At 38.8% G+C, this 26199-nt stretch overlaps 1 protein-coding gene across 2 annotated transcripts in view; it reads left to right on the plus strand.

Moving 5' to 3' along the window:
* AFTPH (aftiphilin) overlaps positions 1–26199 on the plus strand; it is a 45492-nt gene that overhangs the window by 749 nt on the left and 18544 nt on the right. For both annotated transcript variants that reach the window (XM_071582067.1, XM_071582068.1), the window contains exons 2-6: positions 10601–12392; positions 22036–22187; positions 23317–23443; positions 23741–23797; positions 25355–25477. In XM_071582067.1, the coding sequence (XP_071438168.1) occupies positions 10632–12392; positions 22036–22187; positions 23317–23443; positions 23741–23797; positions 25355–25477 (2220 nt within the window). In that variant the 5' untranslated portion in view covers positions 10601–10631. The remainder of the gene's footprint in view (positions 1–10600; positions 12393–22035; positions 22188–23316; positions 23444–23740; positions 23798–25354; positions 25478–26199) is intronic.

The following is a 26199-nucleotide window of genomic DNA, read 5'->3' on the forward strand; positions in this document are numbered from 1 at the left end:
ATGTGGGTGCCCTGGGGATCGGCTGCGAGGGGACAGGGTCGGGATGTGGGTGCCCTGGGGATCGGCTGTGAGGGGACAGGGTCGGGATGTGGTACGAGAAGTTCAGCTGCTCTGTGTACTTGGCGTCTCCAGGCAAGCTTTCTCTTGTAAGAGGGGCAAAGCCAATCAGTTGCTAAATGCAGCTGGAGGTAACTCAGCTTCAGCCTGTAGTGATAATGTAATTATGATTATTATTATTTTTTAATAAGTAATATCATTCTCAAATGGGGTAGAATCGCTCAAATGCTTATAAGGTCCTGACACTTGAGTTTGCCATTATAAATATCTACCTGATGAAGCAAAATACTATTTTTTTCCTTGGAGAAGACAGTGCCTTAAAACAAAGGTTAAGCCTTGGGATTCCTTCAAGGTGTCAGTAAATGGGCCTCTCCTTCCAGCCCCTTCCTTCCAGCTTCAGCACAGAAACCGAAACCTTCAGGAGTGTGATGCTCCTTAAGCAAACATCCATTCACAAACGAATGGAGTGAGTAGAGGAGCACTGTTGACAGGAGCTGCACTGTCCGTATGAGTTTTGTTTCCATGCATGGTTTGCAGCCCAACGTGCTTCATTAGAACTAATTTTTCAGCTGTTGTGTCTGTGGTAAAGTGAGTTTGATGGATGCTGCTTTTTAACTGAACTGGTCCTTGGAGGCTGAACAAAATTAAAAGTATTTCCTCCTTGTTTTATTCTCTGGGCATATGAACTAGACTTGGAAAGCCAATTAGCCCACTTTAAGCATAAAAATGTTCAGCTGTATTGTTGGCATAGAAGTAGCCATGTGGGCTCACACAGCTAATGCATGTGCAGTGGTTCCTCCTCCTGAAGTTGGAGCTGTACCTGGAGAATTATAACATTAATTGTGAGAGCCCAGGGAAGAGGTGAAGTAGCTGTGACTACTGAGGGGTTGTGGGATTTTTTTTTAAACAGTTTTATCAGTGGGAATAAATAGCACAAATATGGCAATATGAGTCTTTAGGCTTAAAATTAGAAAGTAATGTAGAAAAACTAATGTGGCTACAGTGTTTTCATTCCACATGATATTTGCACGAGGTACACATTGTATGACCTTCTAAGGCAGTGTGAAAGTATGACCTTTTTACTTCCTTAATTTGTTTATAAGTAAGCAGTTGAAGGAGCTTGGCCTTAGTTTGTTTTTATTTTATTTTTGCTCAGGTCACAGTTTTGTTTAGCAAAGGATTTCATAGGCTGTAAAATTTTGAGTTATACACAGTGAATTGTATTTGTGTTACGTATTTCTGTTGATGAAGGCAGCATGTGATCTTACATTTCTACTTAAAAACATTCCTCTAGTAACTTATTGAGCATTTTAACACCCTAATTAAATGAAGTAATAATCTGAAACTTTCTGTATTTTGCAAAGACTTGTCTTTCACTGTGGAAATAATAGAGCAGGTTAGATGGACCTCAATCAACTCTTTGCCCTTGGCTGCTGAAATATTCATGTAACTCTCCTTGCAGATCTGTGGTGGCATCAGCTGGAAACCCAGCGGTAAAGAAATTGATGCTCAGTGTGGTTGTTTTCACTCTACTCAGCGGCATAATCTTCCTTCAGATACTCATTATCTTTTTCGACAGAATGCTCATTCCTTTCTCTGCTGTTGTGTTGTTTGACAACCTAAACTACTCCTTTGTGAAGGTTTCAGTGCAGTGACATGCCTACCCTTTCACAGGGATTCAGAAAACTTGGAACTTTTCCGGAGAGTCCTCTTAGAGCAGTAGCTTAAATCCAACTCATTCCCAGGTGTCAGAAATTTTGTCTGTTAGGTTTTTTTTCCTTTGTGCAGTAAAACCACACTGTGCAAGCTGCTGTTATTGCACACACAGAGAAAAGCCTTGAAATGTGCCTTGTCTGAAAACTGACAGTCTCATTTTCAGTAGACTTCCTTTCATGCTGATGTCTTTAGCAATTAAATTGTTCGATTGATACTGCAAGGAGTTTTTCTGTCTTGGTGCCACTTGCAAGGTGATCTAATAAATTCGCCTCTGTAGGGCAAATAATCTGAATTTATCAATTCCATGAGCCCTGTTTTGTGAGAACCACAATGACAGGTAAATCCTGTTGTCACCTTAGTAGGTTTGAAAGCTGGTAACAGGGGGAAGGAAATGTGAAACCTCAAGTTCATTTGTTCAAGTTTATTTGAAAAGCGATGAACAATATATTTTATTCTTTGGAGTATTAGGTGTCCCCCCTGTATTGTGCTTTTAGTATGATGTAATGTCTGTAGGTGGGATAAATGATGAATAATATAAGCCTGTTCACTGAAAAACAAGCAAAAGTTTGCAGAAATGGGAAGAAGACCTATGTGGTTGTTCTCCTTATGCAGCTGTATTTCCTCTGCCAAGCTGCAGGAGAACCTTTCACATCAGAGTACAGCTCTGGGCAGTTGTAATCTACTCTTTACTGTAGTTTGTGTGAAAATTGAAAGGTTTATATATGATGGAGAACATACTGCTCTGTATATAAGTCTCGGGGAACAGTTCGCCTTAGGTAATCTAGTTCTAATACTTTCTAATCTAGCATCTTTTTATCTTAATTTAGAACAGGTTTTCAGCTAGCATGTTTGAGGGTAACATCCAGAAATAGCTTTTCTCAGTGAGTTGAACAGTTTTGAAAGGAATTTAAGAAATCGTAGGAAGGAAAACATCTCAGTTATGTGTTACTTACGACATCTGTCGTTACACGTTGTGTGCTGTACATTGGACACGGGTATTGCATTCCTGCAGAGCCAGATTTTAAACCTGATGGACTTTCCCAGCCAGTTGTGTTGGGCTGTATGATTGTAAAATATGCTTGTTCTTATGAACATTTCCCCCACTGTCTCTTTCCAGATTTAAGTAAAGGCAGTGCCTTCATCTGCAACCGGTGAAGCACGTTAGGAGATTCTGAGTTCAGACTTTTTTTTGTTTATATTAACTTTATAAAGATAACCTGGTCTTTTACATTTGGTAAGTAATGCTATTCTTGGTTAAAAAAGAGCCTACTGAGCTAATGCAACATCTAGATTGATATTTTCCAAATCTTCCTCTCATTCCCCAGCTAAGCCTGAAGGAAATTCTTTCCAGAGAGAGTAATCAGGCATTGGAATGGGCTGCCCAGAGAGGGGGTGGATTCACCTTCCCTGGAGGATTTAAACTGAGATTGGACGTGGCACTGAGTGCCATGATCTGGTAAATGGACTGGAGTTGGACCAAGGGTTGGACTTGATGATCTCAGAGGTCTTTTCCAACCCAATTGATTCTATGATTCTGTGAAACAGGGAGAAGTGAAGCAGCATGTACATGTTTGATTGCTTCATAATGCAGTGTAATGAGATTTAAAAGGAAGATGCCTATATCCAAGACATGTTTAAATTTCACATTTTGCCACCTGACTTAGTCTTCCTGTATTGTCAGTGATGAGAGGACGAAGAGCACTGCCAAAGTGATTTGGATATTGCATGGGCTGGGTTGTTGTGGGGTGTCTGGTGTTTAATGCCACCCTGGGAAGGGCAGGAGAACAGGAAGAAGGAGCTGCCTGCGATAAGTGCCTGATTCCTGGTGTGAGTCTCCTGAGTGTTGTTACTTTAATGTTTGTTGCACATACAACACTTTGTAACAAAGGTGTCTCACATATTTGGTGTTTGTTGAAACCACAGTAATGTACAGTGGTATTGATTAATTCTGAATGTTGGGTAATGAGAAATAAGGCTTGGATATGATTGCCTTACTGGAACTGAAGAACATTGTTTTCCTCAGCTTATATATGTCCAAGGAAAAAAAAGTGCTCTGAAACTCCAGTTTCAGGTAATGGACCTTCTGGCTGTAACAGCGTTAGGTTCAAAATCGAAAGCATTGATTTCCAGGAGGCTTTATGAAGTAAACACTTTCTTGCTGTATTTTGTTTGCTCAAGCTAATTCCAAAAATAAAGGTAAGCTTATTAAACCAATTTAAGAACATATTGACTTCAGCCTGGACAGCAACTCTCTCTCTAGAGTGGATTTGGCTTGTAGAAATGCTGTTGTAACAGACAGGCTCTCCTCATTTGCAACCACCCTTCTAGAAATAGGTTTTCAGGTGCAGAGAGACTGTGAATCTGTTTTCCTTTGTTCATAAGCCAAAGAAAAGGCAAAGTGATAACAGAAGAGGACAGCTTTTCCTACTGGAAGCCAATGTTTTGCTGTAATAAGAAGTCTAAATCTGGTCCTTGCTGTGGTATTTTTGGCATCTGCTTGAGGAATTCCCTTGCAGTAAGAGTTAAATGTTCTTGGAAAGATCAGATGCTGGCAGCTAATAACTTGAATCCATCTCCTGCCATTGCACTCCAGGGTGCTTCTGTAATGTTTTTGTCATTTCTGGCATGGAGATCTTGATTGTGCCATTTCTGATTGTGTTTTCTGTGGCTTTAAGGGGATGGGTTGCTTAACTCAGCTTTGTTTTTGAAATAATCCACAGCTGGGAGGTTATTCATTGCTTTACTTCCTCTTAAGTTAAAGGAAACATTCTGCTCTGCAAGGGGTTTCTTCTTTTGAATTTACAAGCCTCAAGTATTTTTTTTAGAGATACTTTTTGTGACCTCCTGATTTTTCAGGTCTTACATAAGAGCCAAACATGCTGTTTCAGGTTTTGCCTTAGAAGATACCAGCAGAGGAACTATTTATACCTGCTTTTTGTGTAGTATAATTACATTGTTTCCTTTGCTACCATGTCTTTGTTAGACTGTTACTATTACTTTACCAAAAGGTAATGAACAAGGATGTGATCTGTGCATGAGGAAAGCAGGTATTGTTCCTTGTTTACTGCAGACAAATAATAAGATACCCTGGCTCATTGTAAATGTTTTGGAAACCTGGTTAGTGACCACAAAAGAAGGATGTGTGTTTTCTCTTTCCAATTCCTTGCCCTATCAAAACTTAAGTCAACTGCTACTCCTTTCTAGCATTACAGATTTCTGGTTTTGGTCTTCTTTTAGATTAACCTGAGTTACATTCTTAAATGCTTGTGGCTTGAGAAAAAATGTTAACAGAATCAAAATTGAATCTTACTAAAGTAATCAGCTTTTTTGTTTGTTTGTTTCAAGTAAAATGTCACTGTATACTCATAAGGGTATTGGTGGATTGCATTTATACTGTGACTTTCCTGGTGGTCTTCTATTTATAGGACTGAAATTTGTTTGAGAAATTCCTTGATAGTGAATGTTAGAGTATGAATATAAAGAAACACATGGACACAAGAAGTTAACTGGTGTTTCCAGTCAAAAAAACCCCAAACCAACAAGCAAATAGGTAAAAACCAGAAACACTGAAAATGGCATCTGAAAGAGATTGCAATTCTTTAACTTTTTTTTTTACAAAAAAAACATTGGGACAACTGCATGTCATGAGCAATTGATAGAAATTCACCTTCAGTCTAAAAATAAACTCTTGAGATCTGCAAACATTGCTGACACTTGTCACCATAAATCTGTAATTGCAACTAAAGTATTCCACTCTAAACATGAACACTTTAACTGTGTCAGATTCTTCACCTCGGGGTGTAAGGTCTTATGCCAGAAACGTGGGTTGTTGTGGATTGCAAATCATAGACATTATGTATGTTGTGCTCTGTTACACAATTAAAAACTGTTATAATTTCCTTCAAATAGGAGTCCTTATTGTACAGTCTGCTGAAAAGTTGGTGGTTGCCCTTTGTTTAAAAAGTGCATGTCTAAGGAATGTTTAAATGAACAGATAAGTGCATGTTAACTTCATAGCTGGCTTTAAATTTGGGAGCAAATTCCCTGAAAAATACAGGAAAGATACATAATCCACATTGTTGGTCGTGGATTTGTTCATATTCTGCTTTGGGTTTAATCATGTTTTGTGTTCATCACTTGAAATACCAGGTTTAGAAAATTATATGGCCTCATGTCTTGACCAAGAATGTGTCTGAGCTGGGTATAAACTACTACAAAAGGTAGAGCCATGGTTGGTTCCAGCTCTATTTGAGATGCCAGACAAAGCAGGGATTAACTAAAGGAATTAAGGAACAAAGTCATTGTTCTGTCAGACCTGTGGGTTTCACCACATTATTGTTTCAGTGGACGATAACAAATTGCGTTTACAGTTGGCAGATGGAACACTTTCAGAAGTCAAGAAAGGGGACCATAATTAAATTCTTTCTGAAGAAAACTACATTAAAGCAATAAAATTCCCACGCTGTTTTATATTGTGAGGAGAACTGGGATTATGCACAGTTTATAAATTTATCACTAATTAGTCAAGAGGAGGGGGAATACTGGGATGACTTTTTCCCTTCTCTTGCAGTTTATGTTTGTGTTCTATAAGCAACAATTAAATTATGTTGACATAACAACCTAAGACTTATTTCTAATACAGGTTCATGCATTTTGGTGCTCTTCATGTTTGGCTTTTAAAATGCAGCTGTAACACACAAGTGGAAATGGTTGTCATTAAAAAAAATTATGCACAAGTCCAAACAGTTGGTTATGTAGTTGGTTCTTCTGTGTTAAACTGGTTAATCATGTAATAGACTTTCAAACCTATGATCAGATTTTTTAATGCACAATTAATGCTCCTTGCAAATCCTGTTTTGGCAAGTGTTATTGAAACTTATCTGGAGCATTGTGCTGCTGGACTGCTGCTGTGTGAATGATCCCTGTGATCTTTTACAAGTGCTTTGAAATGAAAAATTGAAGGAAGTTTCTTCTGCTCTAAGGCAGAAGTTGCAGGAGAGAAAATTTTTAAATGGTCAGAGATCTCCCTGCGTGTTCAGTTGGGCTTTGGCAGGCTGCTTCAGCCCCCATGCAGTCTCCACCAGTTATCTTTGTCCTGTGCTTGTCCTTATTGTTCTTGTTCCTTTTCTCCCCTTTTTTATGGTAACTGGAAAGAAAAGGAGTCTTGTAGGTAAAGTCCCTTTGATTGTGGCATTTGCTGCTCTCACATTGTTCAGTTTGTTTTCTGTAGCTGCATACTGTTGTTATTTTAGATCATCCTTGCCTCTAAGGATTTTCTCAACTCTATTATAATTTATTTTTGGCTGAGGTCAAAATACTAATACAGTAAGGGGCCAACAAAAAAATGGGTAGTGTTGTTTTGATGGATAGTGTATGGATGTATGGCCAGTGTAGGATAAGAATTTTTTTAATTTTATTTCTTGCATGAGATCCTCTGATGTCAGGTGGTAGTTACAAATACAGACGTGAATGTGATATTTCAAGTAACTCTGGTGAAAACCAAATTAAACAAGCATGAAAAGGCTTAAAACATTTGTGCTTTTTGGTGAACCATACAGGCAGATTTTTCTTTTAATGGGGAAGTTCAAAAGTTTTTTCAAGGTCTCTGATTCACAGTGTTAGGATATGTCTTTGAGATACAAGAAAAAACTTTTTACTCTAGGCTTGGTTTCTTACCCTGAGTCATGATGACTGCCATTTTTGAATTTATTTGTTTAAGTAATGTTGGGCTATTGATGCATAAATTAAGATGCTCATCAGCATCCTCCTGCATCTGATTCTTATCCATGAAGCTGTGCTAATGCAGGGAGACCACTGACCTGGTGATGTCTCCTGGCCAAACACAGGCATTGCAGCTGAGCAAAGTACTGTCCCAGATCTTAGAAAACTTTAGGCTGTAGGAGTGCAGTGTGGATTTGTTTTATTACCGAGCCAGAACACTGGTCATTGTGTATATACAGGGCTGTAAGTTTATATATTTGCCAGTTAGAAACAAACTTAAGGTTGCTTCTGTTCTTTGCTTTTTCCTCCCCTTCTCATGAGTCTTCAGCAATATAAATAAAGTTCTGGGAAAGGGGAGACTGATCTACTTAGATTTATTTTCCTATTTACTTCAATATGATTGTTTGCATGACTCTATTATTTTAAAACTGTTTCAAAAGAAAAATCTGATATATCTCTGGTTTATATATATATATATTTATATATATATATATACATATATTATTTGGTGCTAAACTTGTATCTTTATTACTTATACTACACTAAAAGGTTCAAGAAAGGGTCTTGTGGACTTCAGAAATATTGGTTTCAAAATCAAATGTGTTAGCTTCCTACCTTTAAGTTGTACTGCCATTGAAGATTTGTTTTGTTTGTTTTAAGAACTAGTTTTTTGCATTTACCTTTTCTTCGTTTTTTGTCATGTGGGATAAAATGATAAATACTCTGTCAACTGAATTTTCCAAATAGGTGTAAGAGCTCTTGCTAAATTTTGAAAAGTTTAATAATAAATTTAGTCTGTTGCCTACTAAGATTCAACTGAAGATTCAAATTTAAATACCAGGAGTGATTTCTAATTGCCAAATAAACCCATCCTTTCCCTTTCCTGACACTGGTGGTGAGGGGAGTGAGTCTCACTGATGTAGTTTTATATTCTTTCTCCTAAATGTGTGTTGTTACTAAAAAGCTCTTGATTCATGATCCTGGTAGTCAGGAATTCCAGTCACGGTGCCATTCACTGCTTAGGCAGCTCCCCTATAACTTTATATAGTGCTATCCCCAAGAGAAGGTGCCTTAAGGTAAGCACAGCTAATAAGTACCAGTATCTGCCTAACTGGTCTGTTTTCTACTAAAGAACAAACAGCACTTCCACCTCCCAGGGCATATCTTTGTGCACAGTTGATCAGTAAAACATTCAGAAAGCAGTTGTAGTCTGGATATATTGGGTGTTTAATCCTGGTGTTGACAGTTGACTGCAGTAAATTTGGATATAAAGAAGGAATAACTGCTGTGATAGTTACAAAGAAGAAATGCTATTGTGGTATTTAGTGAAGTGAAAACACAGAAGTCTGAAAACTAAACAGGCTGGAGTAATCTCTCTGTGTATAGAAAGTCACACTTCTGCAAACATCGTGGGAAGGATCTTTATATTCATGTAGGACACTGAACAGCAATTGCTAGACCGTGATGTGAAAGGGAGAGTGCACTTGAGAGATGAGGCCTCCCAGATAAGCGAGTGAAGCTCTTCTCTCAAATACCTTGTTAAGCAGCTGGTGCTGAGTAAGCCTATGTGGGAGCTTGTTGACAACTCAGGCTTTATTCTAAACAAAATTCCTTTGCTGTGCTCTTCAGTTTGCTTGTTATGTTACAAATCACTTCAGGATTTCATCTGATAAGCGTGATGTTCTCTTGGAACTGCAAAATACTCTTGTAAAGAAACTGTAGGTATGTTAGTCACCTTAAGGATGCCAGAGTTTCCTGGCAAATATCCAGAGTTGTTTGGCTCAAGTGCTTGGTATGTGGTGCTTGAGAAGAACTGCAGAGTTCATTTGTTGTTCTTTTACCCTTTGTGTGCTGCTCTTCAGGTGTGTGCACAAAGCCATTCGCTGAAGATGCTGAACTTAAGGGTGATGTTTTACCTGTGCTTCAGAACTAAAATTGTAAAGTCTGCACTTACTCTGGTGGTTAGAAATTCAAATATTTGCTAATGTATATAGTCTGTTCCTACTCTTTTTCTGTAGATAAGGCTTAGTGTGTTGTTACAGTTCATTCATGACAAGTGTTTTTGAAATGGAAAGAGATTGGTTGTAGCTTTAAGGGTTTTAAGGTGTGAACTTGTCAAGTGATAAGTACAATTATGAATCTATACATAGTAGTAGTTACTATTTCATTAATTGTACACAGCATTGAAAAAGTCAAGATGATTCTTTAGGAAAGAAAATTTTCCATCCACACCTTGCTTGTTCTTGTAAGGATTTGCAATGTTAAGAGAGTCCTTAATCTGTTTCTATCTAGGCCATGGGAATACTTTCTTCTTTTTTTCTTTTTCCCCTGTGATTTGGTGATTTGTGTTTAAATATTTTATGAATAATCGTGCTCAGTTCTCCTTTTGAGAATAAGCTTTGATGAAGTTTGTTTGGCTCTAGGCTTTGCTGGTGTTCATAATGGCATCTCTCAACTGGTTCCTAAGACAGAAAAGAAGCAGGCTGGTGGCAGCAGCTGTGGAGACAGCATGGAATTCCACAGAACAGGGAAACCAAGCAGAAACCCATGAACTGGTAGAAAGAAACTTAAGCAGCAAATCACAGCAAGGGATTCTAACAGCAGTTCCTTCTTCTGCTCCTTCACAATTTCAGAGCCTATGGAAACACCTTTCAAAGTCTTTGATGCTGATGAAGGTCCCTCATGTATGTGGCTGTTTTGGCATAGCCCATCAAGTGGCTTAATGTCTGTCACACAGCTGAGTGTGGCAAGAGATTGACCAGGTCACTGGTTGTTTTATGAATTCTTGGTGACGGGTGGTAGAGAAGTGATGAGTTAAAACTGAGTTTAGTTGTGTCAGTGTGTTGCACAACAGCTCAAGACAATCATTTCAGCACTATCTGCTGAAATTTGATCATGAAGTAGTTTACAAGGGATTTGAAGAGTCCCAGTAGATTCTCTGTGACTTCTAACACAATTGGGTCTGGGGGAGGTACTTTCAGATACCTAATACAGGCATTGAGCTCTCTCACACTTTTAAAATAAGGCATGAAGCTGTAAAAATGAAGTATATAAGAATACAGAAGCTAGCCAAATTCTGATATATCTCTCTTTTTCCCTGTTGCAGAAATACATTAACACTGAAGCAGAACTAGACAATGGAACCAGACATTATTCGAATGTACTCCTCATCCCCTCCACCACTAGACAATGGAGCTGATGATGACGATGAAGATGAATTTGGAGGGTTTTCTGGTGTAAGCACTGCTGGTGTGGCTTTTGCAGACTTTGATAACCCAGACTACAGCCATCCAAAGGAAGAGTTTATACCCACAAATCATTTCATCCCACTTCATGATTACTCTGACAATGTAGCCAGCATTGCAACTTTCACATCTGTTAAAAATGTTAAAGACTGCATTGCAGAGCTTCCTGCTCGTACCAAGGAACCTTCTGATATGTCAGCTACTAGTACTATCCAAGAAAAGTCTAAGTTCAGAACTTCAGGTACTGCTTTAGAAGATGTAAACAGAAGAGGGGAACAAAGAGACAACACTGGAAAATCGGAGGGTTTTTCTTCTCGTCCGGTTAGAACGGGTGTAACAGTTGAAAGCCAGGATGAGCCAATGGATGCTTGTAATGGTGAGAAACTTCCATGTCTAGAGATTCTAACAAACGGATTTGCAGCATCAGACCCTGTAAATCCTCAGGGAACAGAAGATCTAGACAGTGTTGGTGACTCAAAGGGACTGAAAGCTGTGAGCACCCACAGTAATGAGCAAAATTTGAACTCAATGCTGAGCTCAGGTGAAGACTTTGCAGATTTTGCTACATTCTCAAACAAAACCCCAGTTCATTTAGAAGGAACAGGGCCTACAATATGCAGGATGAGATGTGATGAAAGAGACTCACTGAGCATTCAGGAGAACAACAGAATAAACAAAATAACTCATATTGAAGAAGAGGTTGGCTCTTCAGAAATCAGTTGTGAAGAGGCCCACTCAGCACTGGAAGACAATGAATTTGGAATTTCTAGTACATCTCAAACAACTGGAAGTTCAGTATGCACTACTGAAAATGGAGAGCACAGCGGGAGGAGAAGGCAGCGTCATGTGGAGAATGGCAAAGATCTTCATAGGCCTGATGGTTCTTCAAAAGCAGCAGACACCAAGCTTGATAAGATCCAAAGCCTAAGCTGTGATCCTGCAGGAGAAAAATCGGGTGATTCTGAAGGTCTTAAGAATGGTGGGAGTAGTACTGAAATTGTAGCTTGCAGTGACACACATGAAGATGTTTTTGGTGATTTTGGTTCAGTCAGCAGTGCATCTCCCGCCTTCAGGAACCCTCAAGAATCAGTAAATGATCTAGATTTGGAAAGAACTTCTGAACAGCCTGCACATATTAGCAAACCTAGTGATGAATTTGGTGAATTCAGGGACACAAGTACTGTTTCTCAGCAGCCAGCAAGTTTGGATCAAGCCGAACTAAAGGGGGCTGCTGACACTTTAGAATGTGATACTACCAGTAAAACTTCTGTCTTAGACTTCCAGCATACTACTGAGGTAGAAAATGGTGATGATAGTGAGTTTGGAGATTTTGATTCAGTGCCAAAACCTCAAGATGAGAGTGTTGCTTTCCAGGACTCTGACGACTTTGCGGACTTCAGTTCAGCAGGTTGTAACCAGGCTACAGACTGGAATGCTTTTGAAGATGAACAAAAAGGCAGCTGTTCTTGGGCTGCCTTTGGAGATGAACAAGCTGGTGAATCTCATCACAGAAAAGAGACGTGGCAGTCACATAGGACAGATGCACCTACGAGGAGTGATGGCCCAGTATTACACAAGACTGACAGTTTTGCTTTAGCATCTTCCCAAGGAACTATCAGTAAGCAATCTCAAGAGCTAACACCTTCAGTTCAGGTAAGGGTGTTCCTGATTTTCCTCAGTCTTACTCTGTTCTTGTGCATACAGCTCTTCCTGGTTCCTGCTTCTGCATAAAAGAAATATTTGAGTAGACTGTTTGCCTTTCAGGAGAGATTTAATGTGGCTTGTGAGCAAGGCTGATATGAAACTGTGTGCTGTGTTTGGATCTTGCAGCTCTTGTACTGTTACTTCCTGCAGAAAAATGAGCAGTGTGTGCTGGAACTTGTATACATTTGTTTTGATGATTGCATGTGATCCTTTACATAAATTGATCAAAGGAATAAGCCAGCATGAACATTTCAAAGCCTGTGATAGTATTTCCTTTTCTCCTCCTTTGCGAGGGACTCTGTTGCCTTTTCATAAAATATTGGTGTGACTGGAAGCTGGGATTACTGGTTCCCAGAATTTTTCATCACCAATCTCTATCATGTTTTCAAAATCTGATTAAAAATTATTATTTGATTTGTAAATAGCTGCACTCATTTGCTTAGAGCAGAGAGCATGATAAAACACAACCTGTGGAGTTCTGTCCCTGGTATTTCAGCTCCTGGGAAGTTAACCATTAAAAAGTCCTTTAAAAATAAGTCTCTGTTATACATTAATTGTGGAAAGCTGCACAGTATAGGAGCATCACAAATATAGGACTGGTGATTTGTTAAAGCTGCTGCTATTTCTGATTAGGAGTTCTAGGGAGGGTGAAATAAATAGGTTTATTTCTTACAACCCCCCATCTTTTTTACCTTCGTTGCTATCTATTAATTCCTAATTAGTTACTTTCTAACCCTTTTTACCAGTCATTTTTGAGATCTGTGCCTGTTCATACATTGACTGTTTTTCACTAAGTGTTTAATACTACTTTTACAAAATTCTGAACAACAGTTTGAGTTTAGAATTCTCTTCAATGCTTCTTTTTATTCACATCATCCCATAAGAGTAGTTTAGAGTACACTCTGTTTTTGAAGTGTGCAGCAGCACCAGCAATAACGGGTGTTAGTGGTGATGTGTCTGAAAGGTCTGGATCCTCTCTGGCAGTAAAAGGAAATGAGGTAAGTCCTTCCTTCCAGGCCCTTGCTTGGTGACAGCCCTGCTGCTTCCCATTTCCTGCCAGTGACAGGTGAAATGGCTTTTCAGAAGGCGGCTGTGCCAGCTGGAGCTTTGCCAGAGTGAGCAAATAGAATTGAGCTTTTGGGACTTAGCTCTGGTTTCTTGTCATGTTCAAAGCAGTGACCCTCAGTCCTTACACTTCCTGCTCACTGTTCCATGTGATGACTAACACTCCACATCTCAGTGATTTCACAAGCCAAAGAAAACACTTCCAAGTGAACCTGCAGATAGACTTTGGTGCCTGTGCAGAGCCCTGCTTATCATCACCTCAATGTGTTGGTCCATTTCTTAATTTGAAAGCACAAATCTTTTGTTACCTGTTCTGTTAGTCATTCACCCATAAAATTGGAGACTACTAAGGTCATTAGTGCAATTAATCTCATTGTATCTCTTGCCACTTGAAAAACTGTCCAGAATCTGGCAAAGTAATAGAGTGGGGAAATGATTCTAGTCTGTCATCTGAGTTTTTCCTGCTTAATAATGCTATTGTGGGATAGTCTGAAGATTTCAAATATTTATTTTCTCTTAAAATTTTCAGTAATTTTACGATGGGTTTTCAGTAGAAAATGCTTCTGAATGTAGATGTTTATCAAAACAGAACCTTCAGAGGTTCTGTAATTGGTTTTTTCCCCTTCCCAAGTCTTAACAAAAATACAGTTAAAACAGGAGTTCTTTGCTCAAGGTCTACGTGAAGTCATTTGGTAATTTGATTAGGTTGTAAAGTATATTTTTAAACGTTTTTTTCATTCCTTCTCTTTATGCTAGAGTCAGTTGAGACTGTATGTAAAGGGATGTTCTGCCTCCCCTGCCAGTGGGGAAGTACAACTGTGACAATGTTTTATAGAAAGAAGATGGAGAGGAAGTTGAGCAGGACATGCTTTCTTTGTTGTAATAGTTTCCTCTGTCTTGAAATACGAGTTAGTTGCTACTTCTTTTTTTTTTTTCAGTTAACTCTTAAAGCAGTAGTTACACATTTTCAAAATGTACTTTGTATTCTGTAAGTGCTTTAAGTTTTGGAATGATCTATTAAAACCTTTGTATATTAAAAAATACTTGGTTTAATATTAAATAGTAATTCCGTTTTTAATCCATTGAGCCAAGCACTAAGTTGCTCAGTTAGAAACACTGAGATTAGCTAATGAGTCAACATGAGCCAGCAGACACTCCCAGTACTTTGAGTGCAGAATTCTAGTAAAATTAAACTCAGGTTTTGATCAGCTTCCTTGCTTTCATTTAAGAGGATGTCACTGAGGTCAAAACACAAAATACAGCATTTTAAGTATTTCCCAGTCTCCTGTTTGCCATGAGTTAAAGTTGAGTTCTGCAGCCATTTGATGCGAAAGCAGAAACACGTGCATGCAGAATAAATCTTGTGAGAGTTAAGCTAACCAAGTTTATTACCCTGCCTGAAGAAGGGTAGGGAGGAGGAGATCAATGTGTTGCTGGCAGATGTAACAAGCACTTGCTGTAGTAACCCAAAGGGAGCAGGCTGTGTCCAGGAGAGAAATACTGCACGTGGGAGACACCTGAGACACATGTGGAAATTGAGATCTCGCCTTAGGCTAAAGGTGAACTGGGATAATTTACAAACTCCTGTGTACACTTGATCTGTGATGGTGAGGCTGGGAGAGTCACTGTAATGTGACAGTGAAATAATTGAGTTTTGTATGAGCAGAATAATCCCAATGGAATTCTTCACAAAAGCAGAAAATTGTAAAGTATAGTTAGCATTGCTGTTTAATCATGGAAATGACACCAGTTTTCATCTATCCAGAATGCAGCATGAAAGCAAAATTTTCTATCAGTACCTCAAGTTTCCTTTCCAAAGGGCTCCATGTACTTTCCTTTCTGTTTTCTTAGTTTTTATATTCTGATTGTGGAGGTGGCAGCAAAATTTTGTGCTTTCTGAATGTGATCATGATTGTACAGTATGTGTTGGGCAAACTGCTTTAAAGATTGTGAATTTGGTATAATCTTTAATTAAAAAACAGACTTTGTTTCAATTCAAATATTTAATCCAGTTTTTATTAGAAAATATCAAAGACAAAATTAAGGGGAGGTCACAAAAATGACCTTATATAGTGACATGTAGTGGCCAAAAGATCATTATGCCTTTTCATCACTGCCTTTAGTCTCAGGCTCTGCATCCTGAACAAAATCTGCAGTGCAGGATTTGTAACATGCTGACCTCTTCTATTCAGTAGTGCTTTGTAGAGGGGAGGAGAGAAAGGGCATGGTGTTTTCAGTTAAACCTGCTGAAAGAATTTGTGACCCCTTAGAAAAGGTTCCAGTGTCAAAGGCTGATGGACACAGATACACAGGCCGCTATCTGAACCCGTATGAATGCTACCATACACCTTAACCCATTTAATGTCTGTCTTCAGCTGAAAATGTGTAATACTTGGCTTCAGTGTAGCTGCAGTTTGCATTAGAGATGTGCCTTTGTGTTCATTAACACATTTAGGATGTAGCTGTGAGTGAACTGGTTGAGTTAACAAGCCTTGAGCAAACCTGCACTGTACCTAATGCTGATGTGATCACACTGCACACTAATAAGTTATGTTTATGAGGGATGTCAGGTTTGTAGCACTGCTTTTTCCATGAGACAGGATTGAACATTAGTCAGCTGAGGGGGTTACTCTGCTGCATTAAGAATATATATAGATATAGATGTATATGTAGGACTTGAGCAGTGAAGCACAAGAGCAGTTACAATCCATGATAATGGTGTGGGTGGGTAACACGGCTGTGCCTGGCTGTGTTCAAGGAGCATCCCCAGAGGAAGAGGAGATATGTATTGGCTTGCCTGGGAGGCCAAAAGTCTTACCTGATTTAGCCAGGAGTTAAGGAATTCTGGAGAGGAATGAAGGAAAATGTGAACAGTCCTCCAAATGGATTTTAAGAGTCTGTGCTCATGGGCTCTGCCGCTTCAGATTAATCAGTGTGGGCGATGCACAGTTACTAAGCCACAAATAGGCATCAAGACAAAGAAAACCCTGGATCACTGTCACTTGGAGTGTACTTTGTCTTGGGCAGTGATCATCCTTTTGGATGAAAATAATTATGACCATAAAGACTTCAGCCTCCCAGTCCTCTAAGGTAAATTAAAATATAAGGTCAATTAAAATTCATTTGGCTAAATTATGTTCAGGCAGTTGGGTAACAATTTGCAGTGTAAATAGAACTTTCTGAAAAGCTTTGGAGTTGTTAAGTCCATAGCACAGTTCTTAAGTATGTGCAGCTGAATACCAGCAAAGATCAGACTATTAAAATAGCCCATAATTGCTGTTTTTTCAGAACAGACTGGCTAAGTGGAATCTTACCAAAGAAAATAGTTTGAGAGGGGATTGTTTTAACATTACCATTTGTCTATCACAGGACCAAATTATTCCCCATTTTGTAAACAGGAGTATTGTCTGTTGTACTTCCCCTCAGAGCCTGACTGAAAAGTTAGTAACACATCAGTAGATAACAACAACATGGCAAACTGAAATGGTCAGTGAGTTTTATGTAGGCACAATAAATAACTGTTAAATTTCACTTTGCCTGGATGGAATGTGCAAGATTTTATGAATTCTTCAGCTGAGGGAGAATAAATGGTCAAGGCTTCCAGTAAAAAATGAGACATCTTCACACTTCTGCCCTGAACTTCCCTGTGCTTTATAACTCTCTCATATCAATCAGTAAAAAGAGCAGAGGAGTCTTGTTCTTTTCTTCTCAAGCCACTGAATTTTCAGATTTACTTTGCAGCTGAGCTCAAATCCTTTATAGTTACTCTTTAAAAATGAGTTTGGGGTATTTAGGACTAACATTGTCTTTTTTAATTCTTTAAGTTATTGTAAAAAAAATCTGAATCTTCAAATTGGTGGAGGCTTTTAGCTCTTGTGGCATCCTCTTCCTGGGTTGCAAATCTCTGTTTAGGACAAGTGTTGTTTTCATTATAAATTTCCTCTGATAAGAAAAATGCAATGGTTCAATTTTCTGCATCTAAAATATTTATGGCACCACCTCATATTTACCTGCTTTTCAAGTGGGGGTGGAGAAAAACCACCACATTTGAGTCATGAGAAGTTAAACTGGTGTTCTTTATAAGCTTTGCTTGTCTTACTCAGGAGTTTTTCTGCCTGCAGCTGTTCTCCCATTGCTTTTGAGGGGGTGGTCCCCTTTGCCAGGCAGAGCCTGCACATCAGACAAAGAAATAAATTGTTGCTGTGTGAAAAGGACATGGATTCATAGTTTCAGCAGTCCGTAAACTATTCCAAAGAAGAAGCTGTCCCCGTGTAACTAAGAACTTAGTGATCTGTTTGTTTGCTTGTGTGCATTTAATTAACTGTTTAGCTTTGTTTAATTTGAGTCCAGAAAATTTTGAGACCTGCTGAAGTTGATTGATGTGCTCCCTGTGGTGAGTTGCATCCACTGAAATCAGCTTTTCAGCTCCCTTGTGTTATCTGTATGGTGACATAGTCTGTTAGAAAAATCCCCAAACTCATTCAAAAAACCCCCAAAAACCCAACAAAACAAACACACACCTCGAGCACACCCAACCCACGCACACACATATGGTGAAGGTACAGGAGTATGTGGCAACTTAACTCCTCAGACAAATGTGTTGCTGGAAAACAGGCTTTGGTTGTTAAGACAGCCCAGCAAAGGGAGTTTCTCATTTAACCACTACTTATTTTGTTAAAGTGGTCATAAATACCTGTGCTATGCACTCTGCAGAGCAGCGAGTTCTTGATTTAAAATAAATAAAATCTCTCTGGTTAATCAGTTTCTTTTCTTGGCTTCTGAGCTTTGTTCTGTTGTTTTTTGAGAGCCTTCATTCAGCTTCTGAGTTCTAACGAGAAGCCAATCATGTCCATATGGACTTTATTCCTTTCATAAATTATGCATTTATCATCTTGGATCCTTTATATGCTCATTTCTCTCTCTTTTCTTGTGGTTTTTTTTATTATCTGTCATATACATTTGAATATCTAGGTATGTTCAGTAATTTAACTATTGCACTGATTTTATTTCTTAGGTCGTCCAGTTTTGTGTTTGGTAGATGGAAACAGCTCAGAGCTTGTGTTGCTTCCTCTATGGCCTCTTTTCCTGGCAGCAAGATAAGGAGGGCTGAGGGCACGCTCTGCTTTTGGCTCTTTCCTTCCTAAAGCACCCCTGAAGGCTGCCAGCACAGAGAGGCTGTGGGCTGTAAGGAATTTCCCAAGGAAAAATAGGGGATTGTGTTGAGAAATGGGGCTGTGCCCCTAGAGGAAAGAGGGGAGGGAGGAAGCACAAAGTACCGCTCAACTCTTCATCCTGAAGAGTTCACTGGACGAGCTCTCGTGTCTGCTCCACAGCTCATGTGTGATTGGAACCACTGAGAGAAGCAAGACTGGGCGTTTTCCTCTCTTTTACACAGAGTTCCCTGAAACTTCACCCAGAGAAACATTACAAAAGTCAGGTGGCAAAAACTGCAGTTTGTATCGACTGTTTCTGTAGTGGGGCTCCCAGGTGTTGTTTTTATAGCAACTTCTAATTCTTCTCTCTTCACAGCTCTGAAGGAAGGCAGAGCTGTCATGTGGAGGCAGCTGGGAAGGGTTTGGTGTGCTGGGTGATCAGGGCAGATTTCCTGTGTTGAAGGGATTCATTGACTCTCTAGTCTTGTGGTGGAGAAGAGGAGAAAAACAAATTCTGTAAGCCAGCTACAGCTCTGAGGGGTGGATCATGCCCCCTGTATAATTGCCACGAAGATAAATTGTAATCCTGTGTTATTCTTATTTGTAAGTCTGTTACATCTATGGTATTTTGATTGGTTCTGGTGGTAATTAACATATTTAAAGTGATTACTAAAGAACTGCTGTGCAATCGCAGAAACTTTAGGGCTTTGAATTTGTCACTATTTGGAGAATCACAGTTAATGTTTAATGGCAGCCCTAACCTTTGTTCATGTCTTCAGAAACTGCCTTTAAGAATTATTCTTCTCAAGTGGCCATGGAGAACGCTTGGGTATCAAGTGCTTTTAGTGACATTAATAGTGAATGAAAGTTTTTGTTTTCTGCTTTTTTTTGCAGAAAGACAGACATTACCTTAGTCATACACAGTAATATTTTCTTACAGTGTGATTTATGCAAACAATAGATTGAGGTTTATAGGAGATGGACATTTAACACTAACTTTAAAATCTTGGTAATGCCCTTTATACATGGAAGCTGTGACCACAGGATTTCATTACCAATTAGAAGAACAAGTTCAGCTGCTTCCATTACTGACATTGGGACTGCCTGGAGATGTGTGTTTGTGCACTCATCCCTGTGTTCATTTGCACACACAGGATTAATGACTCTGGTTTGCTATGGAAACAGTTCTTTTTCCTATAGAAATAAGGGCTAAGTATGTCTGGAAATTCAGGAAAGATGACAGGAAGTATAAAGACTGCTATAGTTAAACTGCTCCTGAAATTTTAACACAAATCTTAAGCTCAAATTTGAAACAGGATGTTGGCTGAGATGCTACTTGGTTCTTAGAGACTTTCTGTTAATTCTTTCATTATCTAAGTGAGGATATTTTTGATCACTAGCATGTTCTTGAAGGTCGATCCCTTTCAAGAAATGTGATGCCTTGTTGTTTCCATGATCCAGTGCCTTTCATCTGCCTCTTTCTTTGCCCTGAGGATGTGTACTCTTGCTGTATTACAGCAATGAAGTAAACATCACCTGTTGATGTAAGATAAGGGAAAGTGATATATTGTAGGCAAAGTTAAGTTTTAAAACTCAAATAGAGTGTGCTTTTGTGTGCTGAAGCATTAGGCTGAAGCCTGGAGTACTGTTTAGTTTTACTTCCAAAAAATTCAAAGTAGTGTCTTAGTTCTGGTCAACAAACACAGTATTGTAACTTACTGTATGCCAGAATGACTGGCATTAAGAGATGATTAAAAGTAACATTATATACTGTAGAACACAGCTCATTATGGTCAGAATATACCAGTGTGGTAACGAAGGAGAGATATGCTCTGAATTCAGATCCTTTGTGCATTTTGTGATGATGCTTTTCAAATTACTTTACCTGGTGACTGTTCCTATCACGCTTTTCTTTCACAGACAGTAAAACTGAAGAGCTGAAGTTGTAGGCCAAGTTATTTTCCTGCTTTTTGCAGTCAGTGGCTGAATAGAGAGAACAGTCTGGACAGATTCAGTTCCCAGTTCCTGACTCATCATCAGACTCCAATACAGAATCCAGATAGTCTGATAATGTGGTGTTTGCCTCTGTTATGTTTGCTGATGTACATGGTCAGTGAGCTGCTTAATTGAGACAAGAGAGAATGTAACTTTTAAGCTGAAACCACAAAAGAGAGATGTAGGTAACTATTGGAATTGTGAAGCAGATATTTTGGTGTATGAACATGTGTCTCAACTGTATGGAGACTGACTGACTGACTTCCTCCTACAACCTTGCTTCTCTGAATTTCATTTCAGCTGTAACAAACCCCCCTGTTTGGAGGTTTATGTGTGTAAATTCAGCATTGTTGCTGGAATATGCTGACTCTCCACAGGAGGGCTCTGCTGGCACAGCAATACCAGCACACACCGTGGGATGCTCCTGGGATTTCCGCCTACTCCGTTTCTTTTCCATGTCCCCAGTGGAAAAGCAGGTGTTGGAGCTGCTGGATGCAGCAGAACACTGGGAAAGTGGTTGTTGAGGAACTCTAAGCTAGAAAGATAGAAATGCTGCTCTTATTGCCAGGCATATGGCTCCCTTCTTTAGCAAGAAAGAAGATTCAGCTGTTTCTGGTAAAAAATGGGCACATTAAAAAAGGCTTTAATTCCATTTTTATGAGTATCCCATGCAACTGGAATATTAAGAGCTTGATGGTTACCGGTTTTTTAAGGAGCTGAACTACAGAAAATAAAAAATATTCCCTATGAATGGTGCTTATGATGTCTGAGACAGTTCTTAGAACTCTAAGAAGTTGAAATTCTGTCTATATGGAAATGCAAAAGAGAGAAGAGTTTAAAATGGAAGGGAAGAACTTAGAAAAAACCCATAGTATGCTTGGCAAAAAAGGGGGGGAATTTATGGTGGTTTTGTTTCTTTGGTTGGTTTTGTGGGGGTTGGAGATAGTTTGATTTGTTTGTTTGTTGTTTTCCATACTGTATCTATCTGCCAAGGCCCAGTGTGTGCTGTGGAATTAAAATGCCTGGAAACCATTAGTACCAATATGTGCTGTTTATATTTCTGAGACCTTATCATTATATTGTGTAATTCTTGTTCCACACATTTGCTGCTAATTTATAACAAAGTGACTGGTAACACCAGATCTGGACATTCCTGTAAGAACTCACTTTGCAGAGGGCAAGGTCCTTACTGTTTCTTAGTAGCTATAAACCTGTATTTGATGCTTAAAATGTCTTGTAGTCCTCTGACAGTTAATATTTTGTGGTAAGTGAAACCTTGCCTTAGCTACATACTGTTTTCCACCTTAACTTAATGTTATCATTTTGAACTTCTTATCTTTAAAGCAGTTAACTTGACATATGTTTTCTCTTTGATATAGACAACGTTGCTAAGTCGTCTGGAACGAATATTTGAAGTCTGTTTTCCTTCCACGCCTGTTCTTGAAAGTGAAGAAGAAATAAGTTCCTTGAATCACTTGTTGGAAGCAGCTGAAAAGCAGGTGACAACTGAGGAGACTTTAGCAAATACTGGGTAAGAAGCCACAATGCAACAAACTTAAAATGAACTTGAAACACATATGTCAGTAATTCACAATCAATTGTTTGCTTCAAGCATTTGAGAGGCTATAAGTAAAAATTATCTATGTAGCTGTCCTGGGTTGAGCTGGCAAAACGCCAACTGTCCAAGACAGAGTGAAAAGGGTTCCTCCTCCCCCCAACCAGCTAAGGGGAAAAGAAGAGGGAGAGAGGAAAAAAAAACTTCCAAAGCCAGGTCTATGCTGAAACTAACTATATGTATTTATACAGAAAAGAGAAAATTAAGAGGATACTACAATATAACACACACTTACACAAGTTATGTATAACAAGAAATAACTTCCCACTTCCCAGTAAACACAAATTCTACCATTTTAACTACAAATCATTCTAGAGAAGTCGGTTCTTCAGAGGCAGACTTAAGCAGAGAGAAAAGCTAAGAACAAACATTTTACTTCCCTCAGATAAGATGATGTTAAGCTGGTGCTCTGGGCTTCAGCCTCCCCATCCCTCCTGGGATGGCAGAGTGTCTTGCTGGGACCACAGCTGTGAAGCAACTGCCTAAACCACTCCCACACACCAGCTCTTACCCCTTTTGAGATGATGCAATATGGTATGGAATACAATATTATTGGCCAGAAGAAGTCAGCTGTTAGCTAGCTCAGTCCAGCTCAAGTCAGCTGACAATTCCCAGGCCTAGCTGAACTTTTGAAACCTAAATTTAGGCCCATCTGGCCAAACCCATAACAGTAGCAGAATGCTTGTTTTTAGTGACTGCATGTGCCAGGATTATTTCACTTAGCAACTTAGCAGCAAATCATCTTCTTTGCTGCTGAATTAATCAGAATATGTCTTATTAGTTACACTTACTATAAATTACTGTATTTATTTATGTGATGATGAATTCTAAGTAGGCTTTGTTCTGTCTGCCATTTTCCAGTACGAGGTCTGAACTATAATTGTTCTGAGAACACTGTGCAGTTTCAGTTCCCCTGGGTATTGGGCTTGGACGTAAATTTAATTGGCACGTATAAAAAGTCACTTATATTAAAAACTAGAATAAATATTCAGGGCTGCCAGGCTGTTTCTCCAGCTGATAACTTGATGTATGATGGGTTGTACAGGGAACTGATGGACGTGTGGACAGAGCTGCAGGATATCCATGATGCGCATGGACTGAGATACCAGTGGGGTGGCTCCCACAGCAACAAAAAGCTTTTGTGCTCCTTGGGGATCGACACAAGAAATATTGTGAGTCTGTCAGTAAAACTGGCTTTCTAAATAAATGTAGGATCAGGTGGAAGTTGTTTTGTATGAATGCTTGTCTCCTAATTGCATGGCTGCACTGAACATGGCTTTTCATCACAGATCATCTGACAACTTTTTGTAAGCCCTATTAATATTAAGTTGTATTAGCTTTAAACCATTGTATTATAATTAACATAATATTTACTCTCTGGTTCTAATCTTATGCAAGTTATGTAACATTGGAAAACATTTTCATCCCTGACATTTACTCTTGAATAAATTTTCTTGTTGTTTTATCAGCTCTTTACAGGCAACAAGAAACAGCCTGTTATAGTGCCCATGTATGCAGCAGGACTGGTAAGTTTTTTTAGCATTACTATTTTGTTACAGTTTCAACAATATTATATAATGAAATACATTAAAAGGCTTTAAGCACCAAGTGTGCTGAAAGATATTTTTGTGAGTACAGTATTGGCTTAGGCTTCAGTAGAAATGCTAGAAAAGCATCATCAAATACGTGATTTTCATTATGTGTGCAGGCAGATACTTCATTGTAAGTGAATGAAGTATATAGTAAAAACAGTGAGAACATTTGTGATTTTTTTTGCTAATCTGAACTGAATAAATGTTCTTTTGTTTCTTGAAACCTGTGTCTATATATGTATACACATACACAAACACATTGGTGCCTTTATATGATTATTCAGAAATGGAATATGAAAAAAGTAAGTTTTCTTTGGTATATATTAAGCTGATTTAATTCCATAGAATGACTTTTACAATCAGTTTCTAGAGTTGTTTTCTGATGCATCAAGGTCAGCTCATGTACTTCTTTGGACATAAACATGGTATTCTGATACAGATAGTTAAAACATTTCATAGCAATTGCTGTTGTCTTCCTATTTGTGAGCAAAACTATGTTTGCAACAAATACAGTTATTTTTTGCCACAGATTGTTGTTTGCTAATTAATTACCCCCTAACTTTTTAATGTACTTTTGCACATGATAAGCTGGATAGCACTTGGTAGGAGTAAAGTGGTTTGCTGCTTTTTCTTCCCACACAGCTTCATGTGTTTCTCCACTGTCCAAAAGAATTGATTTAACTGGTGGGTAAACTCAAAGCTCCCCTAACACGGTGAAGAAGCATTTGTGGGACAGCTGATCTTGGCAGCTGACTTCCTGAAACTGTTTTAAAATGCTCTATTGACAAATCCCATGGTTGTATTTGGAGGTTTCTCATTGTTCTGGGGGTATTTGCCTGTCTCTGTGCAAACTTTGGGCTTTCTGTAGATCTGCTCACCCTCAGGAGAGTGAGTGTTTTCTTCAGGAACATCAGAGATTTCAGACATTTTTCATCTCTCTTTGGAATGTTTGTTTAAAAATGTGTATTTAATTATTTTCTTAATACATTTATTTCCATGCCAATAATTATTGTTCTTGGTAGCATTCTGCAAACTGATAATTTGACTTGTTCCTTCTGAATTACTTGATTGTTGAAATGGAATGAATGTGCCTGTGCCTTTGTGATGGGTCATTTGATATTTCTGGCATAGTCTACACACAATTGGGAGGAGAAGACATCACCTTATCAAGTAACTGTTTTCTCCAGCTTAAATTACATTATTGAAAGTTGAAAGCAAGCTCCAGCTGAACACTTAGATTTCTGTTCTTGGCTCTAAATTGTTTCTTAGGCCTAAGGACCCAGGATGATTCTCTATTCTGTTCCATCTACTCCTGCCCCTCTCAGTGAAAGCATCCCAAAGATACATGGTTTCCCCCAACCCCTTAGCTGAGGGTAGTACTACCTAGTAGTGTGTTGTAGTTTTCTGCATGTGCAGTTCTTGAAATATATATAAATACATGTGTCTGTGCATGCATGTGATTTCTAATTTAGATTTTTATTTATTTTCTAGGGTATGTTAGAACCCACCAAGGAACCTTTGAAACCAATATCTGCAGCAGAAAAAATAGCTTCAATAGGACAGACACCTCCTGTATCACCTGAGATGAACACATGTGCATCTGATCAGTTCCAGGTAAAAAACAGAGAAGGGTGAGGAGAGGAAAAGAAAGAATGAGGGAAACAATGGAATGCCTTGTCTCTTCCTTTTTTTAAAAAATATTGAGATGGTGTGTTCAAAGACACCTGTATGTAAAAGGCAGGTGTTGCTTGTGTCAGATTGAAGTCCTGCTCTTGGATCTGCTTTTCATGTGTGACTGGAAGGGAGTTCCTGTGATGGTGGCCAGCATTTCAGAGTCCTGATGAGACAGTTACACAGCAGTGGGCAGTTACTTGCCCAAATTTTATATGCAGCATTAGACTCATCCAACCTCTGGCTAAAGTTCTTCATATTTGCTGCTTCTAGAGCTTATTGTTGGAGGTCCTCCTACCTTTTTCTGAATCATCCTATTTCCATGTGTACTCCTCATGTTCACTTCCTTTTACCTTTTCTTCTTCAGGGTATCATGAAAAGCAGCTCAGCTGCCTGGAAACAGATTCTGTGTGTGATCATTGCTAGCATACATGCCTGACTTTTTGGTTGTATGAATTCTGTTGCCCTTTGTGCCAGATTTTGAATTGTCTCTTGAACAGATTTGCTTTGCTGGCTTCTTGTCTTTAAAGTCAGATACAAAATGAATCCAGAGGAGTTTAGCAGTGAGCTTTGGAATGTCATGAATGCTGTATTGTCATTGTTGTTTTGATGTAATGTTATTAGATCACTTCAGTGCCATACATAGAATCATAGAATCAATTGGG

This window comes from Pithys albifrons, chromosome 2 (genome assembly GCF_047495875.1).
Source record: "Pithys albifrons albifrons isolate INPA30051 chromosome 2, PitAlb_v1, whole genome shotgun sequence".
NCBI classification, from domain to species: Eukaryota; Metazoa; Chordata; class Aves; order Passeriformes; family Thamnophilidae; genus Pithys; species Pithys albifrons.